This window comes from Hakea prostrata, chromosome 5 (assembly GCF_041222555.1).
Source record: "Hakea prostrata isolate BN-2017 chromosome 5, UWA_Hpros_2, whole genome shotgun sequence".
Classification (NCBI taxonomy): Eukaryota; Viridiplantae; Streptophyta; class Magnoliopsida; order Proteales; family Proteaceae; genus Hakea; species Hakea prostrata.
Window position 1 is genome coordinate 43,106,107 of NC_142604.1, and position 22,571 is coordinate 43,128,677.

The 22,571-nt window shown below is 41.0% G+C and overlaps 1 protein-coding gene across 1 annotated transcript; it reads right to left on the minus strand.

Moving 5' to 3' along the window:
• Window positions 1–2,438: 2,438 nt before the first annotated feature.
• On the minus strand, window positions 2,439–5,215 carry LOC149016028 (uncharacterized). The gene is made up of 3 exons (XM_089156656.1): window positions 4,811–5,215; window positions 2,882–3,038; window positions 2,439–2,782 (listed from the first exon to the last, which is right to left on the minus strand). The coding sequence occupies exons 1-3, from the start codon at window positions 5,213–5,215 to the stop codon at window positions 2,439–2,441; spliced, it is 906 nt and encodes a 301-aa protein (XP_089012782.1).
• Window positions 5,216–22,571: the final 17,356 nt, after the last annotated feature.

Below are 22,571 nucleotides of genomic sequence, written 5' to 3' on the forward strand. Positions count from 1 at the left end.
TTAATAGTAGAAATTTAAACATCCAACTAATAAAACTTAAAATTAAAATTGCTATTAATAGGAATGGAAATTTTATGAGAAAGTTTAGGGATTCAAAAATAGAATAAAATGATTATGATTTCAATATAATAAAATTGATAGTTGAAATCTCAACAAGATTTAAATTTCCATTAATAGGAATAAAATTGTAGAAAAAAAGTTTAAAGATTAAAAAAAAAAAATTTATAGTAGAGAACATTTCATACGTGCATATGCACGTGCGTCATTACTAATATATATATATAAGATTGTGTCATTACTTGTAAATATATAAAAAGCTTATTAAAATGCAAGTAGACTTCACTCACAACAATTCCAGAGAATCTTAGAGATCACCTAAAAATAAAGTTACAAAAATACATTGAAGACATGAGTCAAATCAGAGCAAAGGCCAACTTCAGAGAGCTACTGTGACCCAAACGGTCGCTTGGGGCGGTTGGTTGGACAATCGACAGGCATTAGTGACCACCCCTATTTCCAGACTACTTCTATGTTCGAAATTCCAACTTTTGATTTCCCAATTTTAATATGATTTTGGGACAATCTATATCCAAATTTCGTCCTTAAGGGGCCTACAACACAAGCATGAAACAGAACTCTCAAGAATTCTAATGATTCGATATTCAAATCATCTCCTTTGATTAGATCTATCCTTTATTCGAATGCAATGATCCGTTTCCAGACAAGATCTAATCAAAATCACTGATGAGGAATAGAATCATCATATAAAAACTCACAACCAATCTAGGAAGGATGAATCTACACTATCCAAAGAGATGAGGAAAGGATATAGAGAGTGTGAGATCAACCTTCCTCTAATTGATGCGCTAAACTGTCGAAGGATTGAATCTTCTTCGCAAACCACACTTCTCTCACCTTCCAGCACGTGTTCTTTGCCTCCTAACCGTGCGCAGCAGCAATCCCGAATAGAATAATGAGGAAAAAGGTTGGGGTTTGCTATATATATGAGACTGAGGGAAACTTAGGGTTAAAACCCTGCAAGCTTACTTGGCGGTCACTTGGGGCGGTTGATTGGCCTTAAGCAACCGCCCCCTAGTACTTTTTAGTACTTGGGGGCTTTGCTCAAGGAGTTGATGCCCAACTCAAATCTAACCCTATACAACATGTGGGGGAGTTCTTACCTTGATTCCGAACATCTTCAAACACCTCTACTTGATTCCGACTGGTGATTCACTTTCCCAATAAGGCAAGTTCTTTATCAAAAGAATCCAGATCCATGGACTTAGGATATAGATCGTGGACTTCAATCCGGATACACCACGACTTATTCCGGTTGGACTTTTGGGTTATTGGACCTCCAATACGGATCCCGAGTTAGAATTACAAGGGGTTGTTACATCCTTCCCCCCTTAAAAGAAATTTCGTCCCCAAAATTACAGCGTATCTATAAGTCTGAAAAGATGGGGTATTTGGCTCGCATCTCATCTTCTTTTTCCCAAGATGCGTCCTCAAATGAGTGATTCTTCCATCTAATCTTCTCTAGTGGTATGGTTCAATTTCTTAGCTGTTTATCCTTTTGGTCCAAAATTTCCGCTGGTTCTTCATCATAAGTCAAATTCACTCTTAAACCTTCAGGTTCATGCTAAAGCAAATGTCCTGAGCTTGTTAAGCATTGACTTAGCATGGAAACATGGAATACATCATGCACACCAGCTAAAGATGAAGGTAGAGCCAATCTGTAAGCTAATGGTCCAACCTTCTTAGTAATCCCCAACTTCATCCTAATAGAGAGGAGTTTTACAAGTCCTTCCATACAAAGCTTTAAACAAGGCCATTCCAATCGTCAAGTGGTAACCGTTATTATATGCAAATCCCACCAAGGCTAGGTGGTCATCCCAGTTACCACTCATGTCAATGACACACGTCCGAAGCATGTCTTCCAAAATTTGTATGGTCCTTTCTGACTGTCCATCAATCTGTGGATGATGATTAGTACTCAAATTCAACTGAGTACCTAGGGCTTTCTGTAAACTGTTCTAGAAATGAGAGGTGAATCTTGGATATTTTCCGACACAATGCTGATCGGTACACCATGCAATCTCACCACATTATCAACATACAGGTTGGCCAACTTGTCCATAGTATAGGTGATCTTCATCGGAATGAAGTGTGCCGATTTAGTCAGTTGGTTCACCCGACGTGGAAGACTTCATTGCTAAGTGTGGAACTTGTCAGCGGGTGAAAGTTGACAAGCAGCCTTCGTCAAGTCTTTTGCAACCTCTTCCCATACCTAGTTGGAAATGGGAGGACATTGCCATGGACTTTAGTTAGTCGGTCCATGTCATTCTTCATACTAGGCTACCAAAAATATCCCTTCATATCTTGATACACCTTTACACTTCTTGGATGAATGGTGAAGATGGATTGGTGGGCATCAGTCAAATCTCTATCCTGAGGTCTTCCACTGCTGGAACACAAATTCTTTCCTTGAAAACAATAGCACCATCGAAGGATAGGGAGAAATCTATCACTTCCTTAATCTTCGAAGAAATCAAATCAAACTTCTTCTTCAGTTCCGGATCAGTCGATTGCAAAGCAACAATTCTGTCTCTCAAACTTAGTTTAACTAATATAGCTGACAAAATAGCTTCAGAACCTTCTGGCACAGTCTCAAGTCCAAGTTCAATTATGGAAAACAACAAGGGCTTACTCAGAGATGCCAGATCTACACCTTCTTGGTTTCTCTTTCTACTCAAAGCATCAGCAACCACATTAGCTTTCCCTTGATGATATTAAACATCACAATCATAATCTTTCACCAGTTCTAGCCATCTTTTCTGTCTCATATTCAATTTTTTCTGGGTGAAGAAATACTTGAGACTCTTGTGGTTAGTGAATATAGCTATCCTTTCACTGTACAAATAGTGACGCCTGATCTTCAAAGCAAAAATCACTGCAGCTAATTCCAAATCGTGGGGAGGATAAATATGCTCGTAGTTCTTCAACTGTCTAGATGCATAAGCTACTAGCTTACCATGCTGCATTAGCATACAACCCAAACCAACTTTAGAGGCATCGATATACACTGTTAAACCTCTAAAGTCATCTGGTATAGTCAACACTGGAGTGTTAGTCAACCTCTTCTTGAGTTCTTGAAAACTCTCTTCGCAGGCTTCATTCCACTCAAACTTGATTCCCTTTCTAGTAAGCTTTGTCATAGGAGCCGATAGTCTAGATAAATTCTCAAAGAAGTGCCTATAATAACCAGCCACCCAGAAAACATTGGATCTCAGTGACTGACTTGGGTTTGTCCCAATCTACCACAACTTTCACCTTAGCAGGATCAACTTTAATTCCTTCAACTGATACAATAGGACCCAAAAAAGACAACCTTTGGACAACCAAAAGTCACGCTTACTGAATTTGGCATACAACTTCTTTTCTCTTAGTCGTTGCAAGGCAAAACTCAAATGCTCAACGTGCTCTTTCTCGTTCTTTGAATATATCAGAATGTCATCGATGAATACTATAATGAATTTGTCCAAGACATCTTGAAATACATGATTCATCAGATCCACGAATGCTTCCTGAGCATTAGTAAGACCAAATGGCGTGATTCTGAATTCATTGTGCCCATATCTGGTCCTATATGCTTTCTTGCAGACATCACTAGACTTTACTCTCAAATGATAATATCCAAATCTCATATCGATCTTTGAGAAAACAGTAGCACCATTCAATTGATCAAACAAGTCATCGATCCTAGGAAGAGGATACTTGTTCTTGATCGTCAACTTGTTCAATTCACGGTAATCTATGCACATCTGCATACTACCACCCTTCTTCCACGAATAGCATAGGGGCTCCCCAGGGTGAAACACTAGGTTGAATAAACCCTTTGTCTAACAATTCATTCATTGGGGGTTTGAAGTTCTTTCAACTTAGTTGGAGCCATTCGGTACTAAGCTTTTGAAACTGGGGCTGCTCTAGGAATTAGATCAATAGAAAACTCTAATTTCCTCTCGGGGGGTAAACCAGACAAATCATCAGGGAAATCCCTGACTAGCTTAATATCAGACAACTATTTCACATTTTTAGGAACATCTACCAAGAGGAGAGAAGTCTGACATCTTTAGTCCATTCTCTGACTTTCACAGTCGCAGCACCAATCTTCTTACTCAGCTTCCCTTGGTTTCCTTGGTATTTGAATGGATGAGCATCTTTAGGATGAAAAAGTACCTTCCTTTCAGAACAAAGGATGATAGCTTTATGCTTCGTCAACCAATCCATTCCGAATATCACATCAAAGTCTTTCATATTAAGCTTTACTAACCGAGCTTCCAAATTTCTACCAGCTATAGATACTAGACAAGACTCAAACACTTCATCTAATCTTACAACAGATTTGGCAGGAGTACTAATAACTAGTCCTCTTTGCAGTCTCATAAGTGTGACAGGGATACGACTCACAAATGATGATGCAATGAATGAATGCGATGCACCAATATCAAATTATACAAATGCAGAAGTAGATGATACTGGAATAGTACCGGTCACCACATCATGATTTGTCTCGAGTTCAATACCAGCAACATTGAAAACTTTCCCTGCACAGGAGGATTCTGTGTTGGCTTTGTCATAGTTGACACCTGAGAATTAGGTCTCTGAGTACAATTGTGGGAATAGTGACCCGCCTTTCCACAGTTGAAGCAAGTAACATCTCTAACACCAATAGGATATGTTGATGTAGGAATTGCAGGTCTTTGATTACTCACCACTAGACGAGGGTTAGCATACACCAGTCCAGTACCTTGACTCCCCATAGCTGAACGTACCGGTCCGCTGCTAGATCCGTAACTCGAACCAGAGCTAAAACCAGAATAGCACCTCTAGGCTGATAAGTAGGTGTAGGATAAGGAACAGGCCTAGAGAATATTTTGTTATGGTCCACAAGATGGTTCCGATTCGCTATAGATCTTTGGAGCTGATAATGCTCTCTTTCATTACCTTCAACTTTCTTGGCATTCTGCACCATTTGAGCATATCCTTCTATAGGCTGAATAGCAAGATAAGTCTTCAATGATGGTCTCAATCCCTTGAAGAATTTCTTCACCTTTTCACGATCACTTCTTGATGCTTCAGGGGCAAAGAAGAACAACTCTTCAAATTTCTGCTGGTATTCAAGGATTGTACTAGATCCCTGAATGAGAGCCATGAATTCAGACTCCTTAGCATCTCTCACAGACTCAGGAAAATAGTTCTTGTAGAAGGCCTCTTTGAAGATCTCCCAAGTAAGATTCTAATGCAATGCTTCCAAAATCAGCCAAGTAGCATTCCACCAAGCGTCAGCCTCATGTTGCAGTTTTTGCTCAGCACACAAGATCTTTTGAGCTTCATTACAGCTGAGGTTGCGGAAAGCTTTCTCCATCTCTCTAATCCACTTGTTTGGAAACAGAACATCCTTGGTGATTCTAGTGAAAGTAGGGACTTGAAGCTTCATGAAATGTTCCATTAACTTCGAATGAGGTCTCGGAGCAAATCCATCAACATTGGCACTAGCCGTAGTAGTACCAGTCCCAAGAGGATTATGAGTTGCTTGCCCGTTCTGTTGCATAGTCATAAAACCTTGCATCATATTATTGAACTCATCATGTTTCCCAGAATGTTCATCACATCCTAAATAGAGACTACCATAGGCAAGTTTGGAGGAATAGGGTTTCCACTAGTAGGAAGAACTTCAATTCCTAAATTTTCGGCATTCACATTCCCAGCAGTGTTCTCAACATTAGCTTGGTCATTCACACCACTCCCTTCTTCATTTTTACCATTCAACACACTGCGATTCCTTAACTAAACCATTCTGCAAATTTCCAAAATTAACAACATTGTAATGTTAAGTCCAGAAAAGAAAGATTCTTCATGCTAAACATACTTCAATTTATCGCAAACATCAGTATACAAAGGTTGCATTTAGTACAAAAAATAAAAATCACCAAAATAGGGCCAAAATCCACAAAAATGCACAACAACAATTGGGCCGGTCACTTAAGCCGGTCGCTTGATCAATCAACCGGTACAAGTGACCGCCCCCTATGCCACTACAAAAACATGGTTATTTCCTACCAAAAAAAAAAAAAAAAAAAAAACGTGGTTATATATGGGTTTGGCTTCTCATTTTCATTCCACACTTCACAAAACACTTTGGGCTCTGGGGGACTTCGGTTTTAGGTCAAGGAGTAATTTTTGGGGACTCCGATGGCTACAAATCCATTTTCCACGCTTTCCATTTGCACCACACAAGTATTCTTCTCATAGAAACCCTCTTTTTCATGGTTTGGATATGAGATTCACCAATGCATAACTTTTTATAGATTTTCTTTGGTGCAAAACACTTATTTTCTCTTATAGAACATATCTAGGCATAGATCTATTGTTCACTATGCATTTTTACACTCATGGGTATCTCATAGACATATTCTAACCCTCATTTTCTCTCTTCCTTTACCCAAAAAAAAAAAAAAAAATTCAGATTTTTATATAGATGGCTGCCCACGGAGGTAGGAGAGTTCCCATTCATGGCCGAGGTCGTGGATGTGGTCGAGGTGACGCCCATGATCTGGTGCATCCAGACTACTTTAGATCACCAGAGGCTCAGGAGCTATACTTTGGCCACTTTGGTCATCGACGAGTTGAGTTGGATCGTCTCGTTGTGACAGGAGAGATGAGAGGCCGTTGGGTGGGGTAACATGTTGACTTTGAATGCAACCGCCTATTCCAAACTTGTCAGGTTGTTCTACAGCAGCTTGACCTTCTATGAGGAGCCAGCAGGAGAGGTAGGCACCAGACTTATCATAGAGAGCAGGGTGAAGAACATGGACATTCATTTTTCCACTCGAAATCTTGCTCACATTCTATAGGTTCCACACATACCTACAGAGAGGAGATGGTTTGAGCCAAGGGCAGAGTCAGATGATGTTATCTTTTGGGAGGAGAGGGCTTTCATCTATTCCTCTATATGCGACAGTCTTTGTAGCGGGGTTGAGTCAGTGACTGAGCTACTACCATCATGTAGGGTTATCTCTAGGATTACTGCCAAGAACTTGCTGCCCAAGACAGGTCATCAGAGTGAGATATCTCTCATGCAGGCATTGATGACATTTGTAGTTTACACCCGTTGCAGGATAGATTTGGGATACGTCATCTAGAATTCCATGATATATAGAGTGACACATCCTGGGGGAGCGAACCTTTCTTATGGGAGGCTTCTGACCTGGATCTTTCAGCACTTCGGAGTTGACTTCGAGGGTGAGGAGGTCTTACCCATTGGCTTTGGTGGCACCATGAGCCACCAGTTAGTCTCTCAGATGCATTTATGGGATGGACTTAACTCACCATAGTTGCCAGCTGATCCAATGTAGGATGCAGGTGGAGAGGGTATAGATGTAGACTCTGAGAACAATGATTAGGGAGACTCGCAACCACCATCCTAGTTCGAGGTAGGGGGTTCATTTAGGGCTCAGGGTACATCAGAGAGATCATCGACTTCAACACCTACCCGGGCCGGAGATGCAATCCTAGGTGAGATACTTATTCAGGTGGAGCACCTAGAGTAGCATCAAGCAGTGATGAGGGACCAACTAGCAGAGTGCATGGACATTCTTCGCTAGCTGAGGCCAACACCACCACCACCACCACCACCACAGGAGTAGTTCAGTCTTAGTTATGCTCTTTTTGACTCAGTACAGACTGACTTAGGATTTTAGATAGTTATTGTTATTTTTATTTTCATCACTTGTTCATTCCCTATTCATTTTGACTTGTAAAGTGTGAGTCATGCTTCAGCTTATGTAAGGCTTATTTTATTAATGAAATTCAGTTATGCTTGTTGTATTTTCACTTATTGTCTTTTATGCACTTCTTGATAACCATTATGTGAGAATATGTTTCGCCTTATTTATGGTAAGTGAAGCAAAAAATTTCAATTGCTTTACTTTTTTCACTTTCTAGCAAAAGGTTGTACCTATTATTCACTTCTAATATTTTGAGTCACTTTTGGATCTATGACTCAAATTGCTCATCTATTACTTGTCTTTAATATTATTGACTTCATAAAACCAAGGCTTTGATACCACCTATGTCACACCCCACCCGCCGGTATCGGTCCTGCCCGACAACCTGACAACCCAGTGGGTGTGATCTATCACAGGATCCATGGTTCTATCATCAATAACAGTAAATGCAAGTAATAATTAATAATCAAGAGCAAGAGTAAGTTCAATTAATTAATCAAAAAGAATTTCAGGAGTCCAAATACTCCAAGGAAGATGAATCAAAGAAAAGAACCGAAGTAATCAAGTTCCAAAATTTATCGAGTTTAGCGGAAGCAAGAATTAAACTAAAACAATTTTATTCCAGTAATTCGCTCATGGGCTATAACCACTTTAGTTTTAGCAATATAAGGAGTTCTCTAGCTTTGCTCCAACGACTTCTCAAAATGCCGAGTGATCAGTCTCCTTCTGCAGTCAATGGGTGCTATAAGTGCACTCCATGCATCCGCAGGAGGCTTCATGACATACATCTCTGTCTCCCACTAACGGTACCACATTCTCTACACAGGAGTTGCTCCAATCATACAGAACCTCTGATGCAGTAAACCCATCTGTATAATATAATGTAACATATAAAGAAAAGGAGTGAGTTTTGACGAACTCAGTAAGGAAAACACATCTCACATACATATGGACAATATATCAAAGTAACCACATATGTAAAGAATGATAAGCAAATATATGAATGCATCTAGAATCTAACTATGCAAGTCTCTAGACGGTTGACATGCTTCAAGATGTAACACCAACCCTCCTCTGGGTAGGTCTAGTCACTCTGATCCCTCACGGACTAGTTACCTCTGTTGGGATCCCGCGTGAAGGGGTTCAGTCCTCGTTAATCAACCATGGTTGGGGTTTAGGTCAACACTCTCTTCTTGCAACCATTGGAATGAGTACTGGCGCATGTCGGGGTTTATAATCCAATGCAAGTTTATAGGGTAACATACTACATGTAGCCTAGATACTTCCCCTATGGCACCAACCAACTCGGTTTAGTATCCTTCCCCACCTAGGAATGAGAACCCTCACGAACTGGATACCGCTGTTGGACTCCAATCCTAACCCTATGGTCATCCAAATATTGTTGGGGCAGATGCTCTCATGACCCCTCACTACTCTTGGCTGCTCCTTAGATGTCCATGAGCCCAAAACCTAACATATGCAACCCTACCATTGCATGATCAATAGTGGACCACTGAATCTCCGCATGGACTGGTTATCGCTGTAGGATGAAATAGAGTCATGTCACTATTATCACGGGTCATTCAGCTTCAATTCCCCTACCAAAAGGGTAGTAGCATGTATGGGTACCTAGCCATGCAATCTAGACTCCTTAGGTATGTCATCCAACAATCATGATAGTGTTGGGGGCATCAGTAAGCATGTGTCTCATATCACAACCTTCTAATATCCTAAGCAATGGATACCGAAATGGATATCCTTCCATCAGAATTACATCACAATACCAACCATTATAACATAATCATTCATTCTATATCACAAAGTAATAAAATCCATATATACATCATTTTGAACATACATTCAACTACTAATCATTGAATTATACAACTACAACAAGTTACAAGAGCAATGATATATATAAGAATTAAACAGTTCATCATAAAGCATATCATCGCATATATATAATAGTGTGTCCTTACCTGTAAATATATAAAAAGCTTATTAAAATGCAAATAGACTTCACTCACAACAATTCCAGAGAACCTCAGAGATCACCTAAATATAGAGTTGCAAAAATACATTGAAGACATGGGTCAAATCAGAGCAAAGGCCAACTTCAGAGAGCTACTGTGACCCAAACGATTGCTTGGGGCGGTTGGTTGGACAATCGATAGGCATTAGCGACCGCCCCTATTTCTAGACTACTTCTATGTCTGAAACTCCAACTTTTGATTTCCCAATTTTAATATGATTTTGGGACGATCGAAATCCAAATTTCGTCCTTAAGGGGCCTACAACACAAGCATGAAACAGTTTTCAAGAATTTTAATGATTTGATATTCAAATCATCTCCTTTGATTAGATCTATCCTTTATTCGAATGCAAGGATCTATTTTCGGACAGGATCTAATCAAAATCACTAATGGGGAATAGAATCATCACATAAAACCTCACAAACAATCTAGGAAGCATGAATCTACACTATCCAAAGAGATGAGGAAAGGGTATATAGGGTGTGAGATCAACCTACCTCCGATTGATGCGCTAAACTGTCGAAGGATTGAATCTTCTTTGCAAACCACACTTTTCTCACCTTTCAGCATGTGTTCTCTGCCTCCTAACCATCCACAGTAGCAATCCCGAATAGAAGAATGAGTAAAAAGGTCGGGGTTTGCTATATATATTAGACTGGGGCAAATTAGGGTTAAAACCCTGCAAGCATACCTAGCAATTGCTTGGGGCGGTTGATTGGCCAATCAATCGCCTTAAGCAATCACCCCCTAGTACTTTTCTGTACTTGGGTGCTTTGCTCAAGGAGTTGATCCCCAACTCAAACCAAACCCCATACAACATGTGGGGGAGTTCTTACCTTGATTCTGGACATCTTCAAACACCTCTTGACTTCCTAGTAAGCATATTCTTTATCAAAATAATCCAGATCCATGGACTCAGTATATGGATCATGGACTTCAATCCAGATACTCCACAACTTATTCCCGTTGGACCTTCGGGTTATCGGACTTGCAATATGGATCTCGGGTTAGAATTACGAGGGTTGTTACAAGAATTGTGGGCCATTCGAGTCAAGCCTGAAGGTTTGGAAGTTGACCCAATGCAAGTGGATGACCCTTGTGATGACTCAACCTCCCTCCTAGAGTTTAAGAGAAGAGAGAAGGTCAATCACGTTGGTGTAAAAAGGCGATATTGGCACGTCCGAAAATCGATGATGGAGAATCCAAATGACAAGGTAATTTCAGCCAAACATAGATCATCAAAATACCTTTCTATCAAGCTAAAAATCACTGGAATGGGACCTAGGTTGGCCCCTCAACCAAGGGCCGGTCAATCGGGCTGGTTGAGAGGCTTGTCGACCGCCCACTGCCTAGTTTGGGGTAGAATCGGGTTTTTACTGTTTATAACCCTGTTTAAGTTCCTATTCACTCATACTCGCATTTTATAATTCTAGTGCAAGGCTGAGGGCTGAGGCTAGAGGAGGAGGAGAAACCAAGGGGAAGAGTGGATTATAACCTTATGGAAGCATGCCGAGACCCAAATCATAGCGAAATCAATAGAAATGTGAGAATCCTTAAACCCTCTTCTTTAAGCATGGTTTTGTGGGGTTTTCTTCACTTTGAATGTGGGATTTTTGTAGTTGAAGCATATTAGGTATATTGAATTATCTTAAATAGTTGTATTTATGCTTTCCTCTAGTATGTGAGTTGTTTGTGCGAATCGTTGCAAAAGATTTCGCGTTTTGACTCTCTGAGAAGCTCATGAGCGATTTAGAGAGCCAAATTTGGGCCTTTTTGATTAAGAACGATTGGGTTAAATTGAAGGTACTTTTAGGACCCTATTGCTGCCAATTAGACATTCCCAAAGTTTCGTTTCATACTTTGAATCGGTGGCGAAATATTGAATTTCGCCAAAACTAGGTTGAGAACGGTGGGTTTAAACCTAGTTGTTAGATTGGGTTTTTGTTGTGTGATTTGGGAACTCTTTTGAAACCCAATTGAATTCTAATTAATGTCTATTAATCTTCTTGTATGATTAGGATTTTTGTGAGTTTAATCACCGACTCTTGTGAGTCGAAATTGTGAAATTGAGGAACGAAATCAAGTGGGAAGGTGATGAATGACTAACCATGTTTTGTATTATTAAGTGTTGCTATTTTAAATTCTATTGGTGATAGAAATTGCTTTAAATTGATATCTATCATGATATGCTTGTGTGTGACTTTGCATGAATGGAAGGTAAGGTTTGAATAATTCGGTTTTTTCTCTTTATTTTGAATCTTGTATTATTGATATGAAAACCATATGAGAATATATGAGATGAATGATGTCGAATGAGATTACTTTTCTTATCCTATTTTACTAACTAGGGTTGTGGGTTTGCCCATTACCCTAGTGACCTTATGTGACTGAGTTTAGACCAAACTACATGAATGATAGGTGTCTAAAAGTGTTGGGCTAGGAATCTTTATAAGTACTACAATCCTTCCAGTAGGGGTATTGAAGCCGGTTAACCTGTAATGTTAGTGGCTGGGTCCTGAGTGTCAAGCATGCCCACTATCATCATAGAGTGGTAGGGTTGCATATAATAGATAATGGCTCTTGGGCGCTCAAGACTGGTAACCAACCCATGAGAGGACATGGAGAGCATCCTATCCATTATATGTGAATGACCATTGGGTTAAGGAATGTGATTCAACAGATGCCTCCCGTTGAGGATTCCATTCATAGGTGGGAAGGTATCGAACCAAAAGGGTGGCATGAGGGGAGATATTTAGACCATAAGTAGTACGAGACCATTTGACCTTGCATTGGACCTTGATATAACCTTGACACATGCCAAGTCTCATACCAAATGGTGATGTGAGAGAGTGGTGACTTATAACCCCGATCATGGCTTGATGGACTTTACCCAACAACCGCGGAGAACCCAATAGATTTTTCTTGTTGAGGGAGGGTGATTGAGACCACTCAAAGGAGACTGGTGATTTCTTAATGCGTGTCTACCTTAGATACTTCATGGTAGAGTTATGAACTCATCATCATAACCATGCATTATTTTATTAACATCTTGTGGAGGTGATGTGGAAATTATGGTTTAATGCATAACATGAATGTTAGTTATCCTCACTGAGTTCTGTGAATTTCTTCCTTTATTGTGTATGTTTTTTAGACTTCTCTATATGTTATGAAGACCCCACTTCCATGGAGGATCCATTGTCGGTAGATTACCATGAGGGCATAATCAGAGAAGATGTGGACGCATATGATGCTTTATGCTCGTGTCGGGATTGGTCTTATGGAGTCGCCTTCCATTAGAGTTTTCCTTAGAGTTTTTTCTGTTGCAAACGAACTACTTTACTCTTGAACTCTGATGTCTATTTGTTTAACTTTAGTTGTGGGATGATTGTAATCGATAATTCAAATTTGATATTGAACTTGATTTATTCTTGTCCTTTTAATTATGCTTATCTCATATGTTGTATGAAATTGTCATTGAACCTAGTTCTTGCGACTTGTAGTGTATCACCCCCATGAGTATTCGGGTATGACCGGATTCGACTGGGTGGGGTGTGACACAAATAGTTTGTCTCTCATTCCTACGAGGACTGCCATAAACAAAGGTAATGAAACCCATATCCCTATGTGGAGAATGAACTTCAATATCAATTATATACAAGTTAGCCGATTGAACAGTAACTCGGAAATCGCTTTTTGAAAACAAACCAAGGCCACCACTAGGCCTACTACGTCAACTCCAAAACATAATCCAAATGAAGAACTTGATAAGTCCTATCCAAAGAACTAGAGGAGCACTTCATTTCCATCAGAAATACAAAGTCTGGCTTATGCTCCTTAGAGAGGTTTTTGAGAGCATGAACTATTGGGGTACCTCCTAGACCACTGCAGTTCAGCTAAGCCACTTCATTGTTCCCCATGGGGTTGTTCCCCAGCAACTATGGGTTCCTCAGCTAAAAAAGAGGCTAAGCCAACTGATTTCGAAATAGAGATAGTAGGATAAGGAGATGCTCACCAAGTCTTTTTCAGATTAGAAGAGTCAATAAGGTGTAGGTACGACTATAATTGGGATGGAGGGGTTTACTATTGGGGGTATCAGGATTAGATAACTAAATAGAGGCAGTGTGAGGAGATATGGGTGTGGTAGGGATGATACTAGCAGCAAAGGTTATCGAGGGAAAACAAGGCAGTACTGGAGTAGCAGGGGTAATGGAGGGGGAGATGAGATGGCTAGGGCTCGCAAATGGCATCTTGGCAGGTGGAGCTGTAGGGAGAAGTAATGGTAGTCACTGAGAGGGAGGAGGGGTGGAGGACCAGGCTAGCTAAGTGTGAGAAGAGGTTAGGGAACCTTCAAGAGATGGTAAAAGGGACAAAAGAGTGGAGAATTTCAGGATTTTGAAAAAAGGCACTAATGCAGCTTAGGAAGACAGTCAGGGGAGGTCACATGTAAAGTGGGGGTAGCTTGGGGGTAGGGATGGTGATTGTACGAGGACAAAATTTTGGTCATTAGTTGGACATGGCATAGGAGGTGGTGTAGGCAAAAGGACATGGAGCGGAAGAGGGTCATGAAGACAAGTGGTAGAGACAGGTGAGGGAGGAGACAAGATTGTATAAATCTGTAGAGGCTGATTGGTAACAGAGGGATGGTAGACTTTGAGAAGATATTGTTGTCTCTAGAAGAGCTCATAGCAGGGGAAGGAGGACGACGAGTAGGCTCTAGCGAACTCACAGGGAAATGGAAGGGGTGAGGAGCAAGACACACCGTATTGGAACAATTGCATCAACGAGTATGATATCAAGTTGAGAGGCTCGAATATTTTTAGGGAGAAGCTTCAGAGAGGCTAGGGATGATGAAGCCGAAGGGCATTGGGAGTTATCGTGCCCCAAAATACTGCAGATGAAATAGACAAGTGACAGCCACAACCACTTATAACTAAAAAATACATAGCTTGTCGAACCATCTCGTCGTTGCACCGGAATCTTTGATCGCAGTGGTTTTGCAACATCTAGAATCACTCTTGCCCTCAAGTAGTGGTGTCGGACTCCTGGATATTGACCCTTAATCACCATCATGCGCTGCAGCACTCTTGCCTTACTAGCAAACTGAACCTCAGGCTTGAGGGAATGATCTGTAACCAGAGAGAGAGACAGGAAAAACTCCATTGCTGATTCGATTTCCAGGGCTCCAAGATAATAAGGTTACCATTCACCGACCAGGTCACCTAAGGCAAGTCGTTGATGAGATATTGCTTGCTCTGAAAGGAGAATTGAAACTTATGACTATCAAGAGGGTTCCAAGCTTTCAGCAGGGCTTCCTGCAACGACGACTAGTTTGAACTAGACCAACTAGCACAATCGACCACAATGTAGCTAGGCGATCCTTAGTAGCTCCATCCACAACGATTCGTTCTTCAAGGTTAGGAGTAGCATCTGGAAAGGAGGACTCCATAGCTGAAGGAAGGTGAGACGGTTGGGTTGGAAGAAGTGGAGGCACATGGTTTTCTCTCCAAAAATACCGAGGGAAAGATATAGGGCCTTAGGTTGGGAAATAACAGGAAGGGAAAACACGCCGGAATGAAGGAAAAGGGAGTCGGAAAACCAAGAAAACATATCAGGGATGGAGGAGAGGAGTATGAATTGAGGCATGCAGGAGTTGGTTCCTACAAAATGTGGTCATTTAGATCCTCTTGTATTCTTTATTGATAGTCTCTCTCATGTGTAGACGGCTCGTTGATCCCCTCAAGTTGAGAATCTGATGTTGAAGGTTTCAACAAAAGCAAGGTATAGCGGACATTTTGTTGTAATATTAGTCCCACATCGACTGATGTGGGAATATGTGGAGAGGAAGAGGCTATAAAAGAATGCCTCTTCCTTCTTCTTTAATTATCCCAAATATCTTCTCTCTTGGATATTTCTTTATTTATAGTGGAGTTTTCTCTCTTGCCCATATATTATTGTGTCTTTCTTTTCTCTTAGTTGTTATTATTGTGTTTTTCTTTTCTCTTATTTGCTGATTGTTCTATTCGGTGGGTTCTTCATAACCCGACAGTGGTATCAGAGCGAGGTTTTTCAAGTATGCTCGTGGTTGCGCATAGTCCGAGCTTCCACATCAGAAAAGGAAAATTCCTTGGGGGGCTTAATTGTTTGGTTTAGGGTGTGAGTATCTACTTATAGTATGCTCTGTGATTGCCACTTAGGTGGATCCTTCATTCCTTGGGGGGCTTGTTTGTTTGGTTTAGGGTGTGAGTATCTACTTATAGTATGCTCTGTGATTGCCACTTAGGTGGATCCTTCACATCGGAAAAATAAGTAAGATATTGTTTTTCATCCTATGGAGGTGCCACATCAGAAAAATAAGTAAGATATTGTTTTTCATCCTATGGAGGTGCTGCAGAAGTCGCAATTTCACGTGGTTTCTTTTCGGGTATCCTAGAAAGGTGTATTGGGTGATTAGTGCATGTCTAGGAAATTTTGTCTAAGGAGTCTGGTTTTTAAGTGGACCGCTTGTGTCCCTCCAGTCTTTCCTGGAAATTCTCCTGGTGCATTTTGGTTCAGCCATATACCAGTTGGAGATAACCTGAGAAGACAAGTTTCACGTGAAATAGTGGGAGTTATTCTGCAGCCAACAACATTCGTGATAGAGCAATGTCAAAATTGACATCGGCAAGTTTGACGCACAAAATTCTCATTATGGAAATGAAGATGAGGCATTATTGATAAAGATAACTCTTGAAACCATCGGTGTTCGCCGCTGGTTCACGGACAACGAAAAGTGGAAGATAGATGCGATCGCTCTTTCGATTTGCATCTAGCATTATCGGATGATATTTTAGCGGGCATGAGAGAGAAACGCTAAGGAGGTTTGGGATCATCTCATCAAATTGTATGAAACCAAATCACTTCACAACAAAATCTTCTTGAAGAGAAGTTGTATACCTTACGGATGTCGAATCTACATCGCTTCTGAGCACTTACATACTCGATTTCGTTATGTTCTCAACTTTCAACGTTGGGACATAATGTTTCACCCCGAACGTGCTGAAATTCTACTCCAAAGTCTTCCGGATTCATATGACCCAATCATCATCAATTTAACCAGAATATCCTCTTTGATTATTTGGTATTTGATGAAGTCGCTGCTACAACTCTTAAAGAGAAAGTAGACGAAAAGGCGAGAGAGATAGACGGCAAGCTCACAACAAGCGAGCTTTGTCTATGACTGAGGAAGGTCAACGGAACGTGATTCCGTGGGAGTCACAATCAAGGTAGGTCAAAATCCGGGGGTAAGAAGAATTTCAAGTGCTACAATTGTGGCAAAAGGGGACACTTCAAAATGAGTGTCGATTCAAAAGGGTGTAGATAAGGCAGAGACATCTCAAGGGTGCATTGCTGAAGGAGATATTCTTTACGTATCAGCAATGGCGCCAAGGATAGATTGGAACATAGTGATGCTTGGATCTTGGATTCGGGAGCAACATGGCACATGACCTCTCACAGAGATTGGTTTCAAACTTATGAACCTATCTCTGCGGGTCTGTGTACATGGGAAATGATCATGCCTTGGAGATTGTTGGAGTTGGCACCATCAAGTTGAAGATGTACGATGGTATGGTACGCACTATTCAAAATGTGTGGCATGTGAAGGGCTTAAAGAAGAATCTATTGTCTTTGGGACAATTAGATGAAATTGGGTGCAAGACACGCATCCAAAATGGAATGATGAGGATCGTCAAAGGATCGCTAGTTGTAATGAAAGCTGAAAGGGGCGCCGCAATTTGTACGGTAATGGGAGAAACATGTCCGGAGGCGAAGCATCGGTTGCATCAACCGGTCTCGGAAGAGATGACAAAAGTGTGGCATCGAAAATTGGCCCACATGTCGAGCAAGGGTTGAAGGTTCTCGCAGGTAAATTACTCCCGGTCTCACAAAGGTTTCATTACCCTTTTGTGAGCACCGTGTTACAAGCAAGCAGCATAGATTGAAGTTCAATGCATCTGATTCCAGGAGTAAAAGTGCTCTGGAATTAGTTCACTCTGATTTATGGCAAGCACCGGTTACATCTCTGGGAGGAGCAAGGTACTATATATCTTTCATTGATGATTATTCCAGAAGATGTTGGGTGTTTCCTATCAAGAAGAAGTTAGATGTGTTTTCGGTTTTCAAAACATTCAAAGCGCAAGTTGAACGAGACCGAGAGAAATCAAGTGCCTCGGACGGACAATGGCGGTGAATATCTGGGGATGACTTCTTTGAGTTTTGTAATCAAGAAGGCATCAAGAGACAACTCACGGTGGCTTACACTCCTCAACGGATGGAGTAGCGAGCGGTTGAATAGAACTCTACTCGAAAGAACGAGGCCATGTTGAGACCGCAAGTATGGCTAAGTCCTTTTGGGCGGCCGTAAACACGCTCTATGTGATTAATCGATCACCAACGAGATCGATTGATTTGAAGACACCGATGGAGATGTGGACTGGCAAGCCAGTTGATTATTCACGCCTGCACTCATTTGGGAGTCTTGTGTACGTGATGTATCATCCCCAAGAAATTTCAAAGTTTGATCCAAAATCCAAAAAATGCAGATTCTTGGGAAATGCTGATGGAGTCAAGGGGTATCGACTGTGGGATCCCACTGCCCACAAGGTCGTCATCAGCAGAGATGTCATTTTTGCAGAAGATAAGCTGCAAAAGGAAGATGTGAGTAGCGTTTCAATAGAAATTACGGAGAGTGTCACGCCCTCCCAGCCGGTACCCTATCTGGCATACCCGAGAGTGTGATCCACACCAAGATCGTGTATCGAGTGATCAACCTCCCACATAAACAATAACATAATCATGAACAATCATAACATGAGTGCGGAAGATAAATCATAGATTCAATAAAGAAAGAATGAATCATAACTGAATCAGAATAATAGATATAATCAGAGTATCAAACAGATAAGTAAAGTGAAGCAAAAATCCCACTTTACATCCAGCGGAAAAGTAGCTCTAAAAGAATAAACTAGACAAAACCTAATCCCAGAACAAGTACATTGGGTAACTAAATTGTTCTCCACTTTATAGACAACATCCTTGTAAGTGTAAATCTCATAAATAGCACAAGGACGCTTCCACTCAATGGTCGGACTAAGCATCGTACGGAGCATAACCACTCGCGAGATCTTCGAGTAATTGTGGTAACCGCAATCACCTTCCCGGAGATATGCCTCTTCGCCTTGCGCTTCTTCATAGGGACCGTCATAGTACTCCTGCGGATAGTCTAACAACATTGTACAATAAAGGAATGAGTTTCAAAGAAACTCGAAGGCGCTTAAAATCCATAATAACATAAATGCGATTCCAACAAACATAAATGCAATATGATATGAGACAAACAATGAATGAATGAATCTAACTCTATGTATGCTGGTCTCTATTGGCGACATGCTTTAGCCATAGCACCGTACTTCTTTAGGAAAGTCCACTCACATCCTCAACCATTTAAGATATCTTGGATTCTCTCACGGATCATTTCATCGGTCTTGAGCACCTTTGGTAATGGGTCCTTCATCCCTCGACAAACCTTGCGGGTTAAGTCAACACACTCTCTCACAACCATTTGGTATAGTCTGGCCATGTCGTAAACCTAGCCAATGCAAGTCTTCTACTTAGTTACATCAAGTCGATCCAGATACTTCCATTCCTCTCCCACGATCCTTTCTGGTATCCTTCACACTAGAGTCACTATCCTATCACCAACCAACTCGGACTACGGACTCATCAACCCTATTGATCATCCACATATGGTAAACGGAAGCTCTCACTCCTCTCACGTTGGTTACCGTCTTGCCCCTGAGCCCAAGTCTAACCATATGCACCCTACCAATAAATGCCCCCACAATGTGATTCCTGTCCTCTCACGGGTTGTTCCTCTTGGCCCCATGAATCCCCATTGCTACCACGGTCGTTCGGTCTCAATACCCCTCGATTAGGGTCCACATAACAGACATCCTAGCCAAACACTACTAGACAATCCTGATTGTCATCCACTTTGGAGGTGTCCAGCTCTCCGAAACATCCCATAATATTCCCGTGTAGTCCGCTTCACACCTCTCCTTTCCAAACCATACGTAGCATACACTGCATCATTCATTCATCACATATATGGTACTTCATATATAAGAAATCATTTACATCACTTGTATAACATCGGTGTAAATCATACTGAATCATTTAATTGATAAGTATGCTCCGTAATCAGTTTGCACATGTATATCTTGTAGAATCTAATTTAGGAAACATATTAATGATATTCAAATATAGAAACTAGATTCTGCTATCTATGTAATTAAGGAAATAACCATCCTTACCTTTTATAACTCCAAGAATCCTAGATCAGTAGATCTTCAACTTGAGAGGTCCTAACGTATATACACATATTAGGAAAGATCCCTACGAAAGATATCAAACATCCACCCATGGTTCTACTCTTTCTGTTTTGTCCCCCATCCCCTCGCGCCTTATCAGGTTTTGTTTCCTTTTGGTTCGGATACTAATCAGGGGTAGACTCATCGTGTATTCTACATATAGGGGACCTCAACACTATCAATCGGTATCAAGATCCATTAGGAAACAAAGTTACCATTTACTCACATGGATCTTGATGATTTGATGAAACAGACAGAGCTAGGATGGTCTTCTTTTATGAACTGAACATACATAGTCTTCTGGAATAGGCTTGAGCTATCTAATAGGATAAACCTACCATATATGTAACTATCATGCATCATGAGAACACATAGTTGGTGAGAGAACATCTAGAAATCTATAGATTATGGATCATGGAAACACGATTACTACTAACATGTCACAAGATCCAAAGATCATTCGTTAGAGTTTCGGATTAATCTTTTGATCTGATCCTTCAGCTTCATGTCTGGTTAGTCATTGTTCTCCTTAATCCTTGGATGATCTGAGACTGTTCGTGTTTCCTGCTCTCTTCTCTGTCTCAACTCGGAGAACAGTGGGGAGAAGAGAGTGCTCCTTTTGATGCAAGGTTTCCTCCTCCCCTCATGACTTCTCTTTTCTCTTTGCCTCGTGGCTCGTTACTTATGCACAACCTATTGCCAGCCACTCTTGTCTGGTTTCTCCCCCCCATCCCCTCCCCCCTTGGGTCCTCTCCACTGTTTTCCAGTCTGACTTCCTAATGTAGAAATCCTTCAAACCAAGATAGAGGCACTCCAAGTCCATCAACTAATTAGATCTTCATCTTCTTTCCATTGACCTCATCATCAACTTTCTGGATTCGCCCCCATCCTCTTCTGCCAGCCTTCTTACTTTACTTGTCTCGCCTCACTTTCTCGTTTTTCTGTTGGAAGTCCACCTTCTTCCTCTCTCCTTTCCTTCCCCTCTGCTCCCCTTTTTTGAGCCTTCATCCTTCTACTTGCCTCCTTCGCTTTCTCCCCTTCTTCACTCTCTTCATATCTCTTTCCTTCCCCCCATTTACTGGGTTTCAATCACCTTTCTGCTTCCGTTTCGTTCTCGGTGTCTTCCTCTTTTCTCCGTTCCCTCCCTTTCCCTTTTCTCTTTTCTCTCTGTTTTCTTCTTCATGGAGATCTTAAATCTTTGCTCCACCGTTTTCCGCTTTTTTTTCATCTCTCTTCCAGTGTTGTTAGGTTTGTTCCTTCATTTGGCCTTTCACCCTTCCCCTTTTTTTTTTGTTTCACATTTTCTTGTTTCTTTGTTTTCCCTCGATCTTTCTTTTTTTTCTCCCCGTCTGGATGCTTCCCGTTTCTTCTGTTCTTTCTCCCTTCTTCCGCCTTTCTACTCCTCTTCCGTTATTTCGTTTCCCTTTTCTCTCTGGTTCTCATCCTTCCTTCCTTCCTGTATTCCCCTTTTTCTCTCCCGCTTTTTTGAGTCCTGTACTTAGCCTATCCTTTATGTTTGGTCTCTTTTTATTTTGCGGGGATCTTGATAAAAGGAAATCCACTATTGGCTATGTGTTTACAATTGCGGAGGAGCCGTGAGCTGGGTATCTAAACTACGACAGCTTGTAGCACTATCTACAACGAGTTGCCGGTATATGGCAGCTACACAAGCTTGTAAAGAAGCAATCTGGATAAGAAGATTCATGGAAGAACTTGGGCACAAACACGAGAAGATTCTCTTGTATTGTGACGATCGAGTGCCTTGCACATTGCAAGGAATTCAGCTTTTCATTCCAGGACAAAACACATAGAAGTACAATATCATTTTGTTCGTGAAGTGGTGGAAGACGGAAGGGTGGATATGCAGAAAATCCACACGAAAGAGAACCTAGCATATGCATTGACAAAAGCAATCAATACTGACAAGTTCATTTGGTGCAGATCCTTGTATGGCTTGACAGAGACATAGACAGCATGGTGGTGGCAAGATAGAGACTCGGTGTGGAGATTGATTGGTTCTCAATCTAATCTCCAAGTGGGAGATTGTTGTAATATTAGTCCCACATCGACTGATGTGGGAATATGTGGAGAGGAAGAGGCTATAAAAGAATGCCTCTTCCTTCTTCTTTAATTATCCCAAATATCTTCTCTCTTGGGTATTTCTTTATTTATAGTGGAGTTTTCTTTCTTGCCCATATATTATTGTGTCTTTCTTTTCTCTTAGTTGTTATTATTGTGTTCTTCTTTTTTCTTATTTGCTGATTGTTCTATTCGGTGGGTTCTTCATAACCCGACACATTTTCCTACCCAACTTCAACTCAATTTTTGCTGAAGTACTGCAC